General features: G+C 72.0%; 1 protein-coding gene across 1 annotated transcript in view; it reads left to right on the top strand.

The window, feature by feature from the left end:
* Positions 1-1144, top strand: part of FCHO1 (FCH domain only 1) — a 9622-nt gene extending 8478 nt beyond the window's left edge. Inside the window, exons 22-24 of the mRNA XM_026064743.1 lie at positions 38-102; positions 230-394; positions 812-1144. Of these exons, the coding sequence (XP_025920528.1) occupies positions 38-102; positions 230-394; positions 812-834 (253 nt within the window). The 3' untranslated portion in view covers positions 835-1144. The remainder of the gene's footprint in view (positions 1-37; positions 103-229; positions 395-811) is intronic.
* Positions 1145-1828: the final 684 nt, after the last annotated feature.

Genomic DNA, 1828 nt, shown 5'->3' with positions numbered 1-1828 from the left:
GGGGGTCTTGCCCTGGCCACGTGCACGTGTCCTGCAGGAACCTGGAGGAGAAGAGGCTGCTCTGGCGGCTGCTGGACGTTCCCGGGGCCCCGGGCCAGGGAGGTGAGGCCGCAGGGGCTGGGGGTGCCTGGGCAGCAGCAGCTGGCCCCAGGCTGGCTCCTAGCTCGGCCCCCCGGACGAGGGGCCGGGGGCTCTGCGCCGCCCCCTCCAGCTCTGCGCTCGCCCCCAGGCTGCGGCCGGCTCTCGGCCAGCTGGGAGCCCCTCTACGGGCCCAGCAAGCCCAGCCCCGTGGCGGCCCAGTTCACCAGCGAGGGCAGCACGCTGTCGGGCGTCGAGGTGGAGCTGGCGAGCGCCGGCTACCGCATGTCGCTGGTCAAGAAGAGGTTTGCCACAGGTACCGCTGCTGGGTGTGCAAGGTCCCGTCCCCGCGGTGTGCAAGGTCCTTTCCCAAAGCCCTGGGGTGCACAGGGTCCCTTCCCTGGGGTGCACAGGGTCCTTTCCCAAAGCCCTGGGGTGAACAGTGTCCCTTCCTTGCAGCTATAGGGTGCACAGGGTCCCTTCCTTGCAGCTATAGGGTGCACAGGGTCCCATGCCCGCTCTCCACGGCCCCGGGGTGCCCAGGTCTCTTCCCCGCTCCCCGTGGCTCCGGCATGCACGGGCTCCCTTTGCCCCTCGCTGCGGCCTGTCCTGCAGCAGTGCCCAGCTGGGGGATGGCGCCGGTGGCCCAGCTCGGCACCGGGGACCCCTCCGGCTGGCCGCGGGCCCCGTCTGGCTGCACTTGCCCCCCTCCTTGCCGCCGTTCCTCCCGCAGGGATTTACCTGGCTGGGTCCTGAGCATCGCCTGCCCCTCGGATCCTCCGAGCTCCTCCGGGCTTTCCCGTGGTGGTTTGAACTCAAAACACTGGCTGGAGGCTGGCCGGGCAGGGGGTGCTGCCGGCCACCACTGGGGCCCTGGCGAAGGCCCCGGCATTGCGCTGGCCGGGTAAGAGCCCTCCTCCTCCTCCTCTTCCTCCTGGCTCCCCTCCGTGGTCGCCTTGGCTGTAACCGTCGTCTCCTGCTGGCTGGAGGATGGTCCCCCCCGTCCTCCTCTGTGCTGTGAAGGGAGCAGGAGCTGCTCTTTTATTAAACACTTTATTTTCTAATACCCCCCCCTCCCGCCGGCTCCTGCCTGTGTCGCGGCCCCGGGAGCGTCGGGGCCGCCAGCGGCGCCTCCCCGGGCGGCTCCGGCGCCTCCTTGGCAACGCGGCTCGGCTGGCGTGTGCTGCTCCCGCGGGGCGCCGCGCCACGCTCCCCCCGCCGCCGGGCAGGGCTGCGGGGGAAACTGAGGCACGGAGCCCGGCAGGGCCTCGCAGCGCCCCTTGGCTGCCGGCGATGCTCCTCGGGGCGGGCGGGCGGGCGGGCGGCCTCCCTCCGCGGCACCTGCCCGTGGGAGGATCACGGGAGAGGAGATAACGCAGCTGCCGGGGCCGCGGCATTCCCCGCGCAGGGAGAGGCCGAGGCACAGGGATGGCCCTGAGCCGCAGCCAGCGCTGCACCAAGGTACCGGGGCTGCCGGGGCGGATGGTGCCGGGTGCGCGGGGGGCTCCGGGGTTTGGGTCTCCAGCAGCGCGGTGCAGCTGGAGGAGCAGCGCGGTGCAACGGGGGCACCGATGTGGCGCTTCCCCATGTGAGATCCTGTCCCGGCCGGGCAGGCTCTGCCCTCGCACCCGCGGGGACGGTGAGCTCCCAGCGGGTGAGATGCAGCCGGGGTCCCCGTGCCACCATGGTGCCTCTGCCTGGGTGGTTTTTCCTCGAGGGTTGGGGCCACCAAACCCAGGCCGGCTTCTCC

Source organism: Apteryx rowi, unplaced genomic scaffold, assembly GCF_003343035.1.
Source record: "Apteryx rowi isolate R43461 unplaced genomic scaffold, aptRow1 scaffold_220, whole genome shotgun sequence".
NCBI lineage: Eukaryota > Metazoa > Chordata > Aves > Apterygiformes > Apterygidae > Apteryx > Apteryx rowi.
Note: the sequence above shows the minus strand (reverse complement) of the source record. Positions and strands in the feature narration are given on the sequence as shown.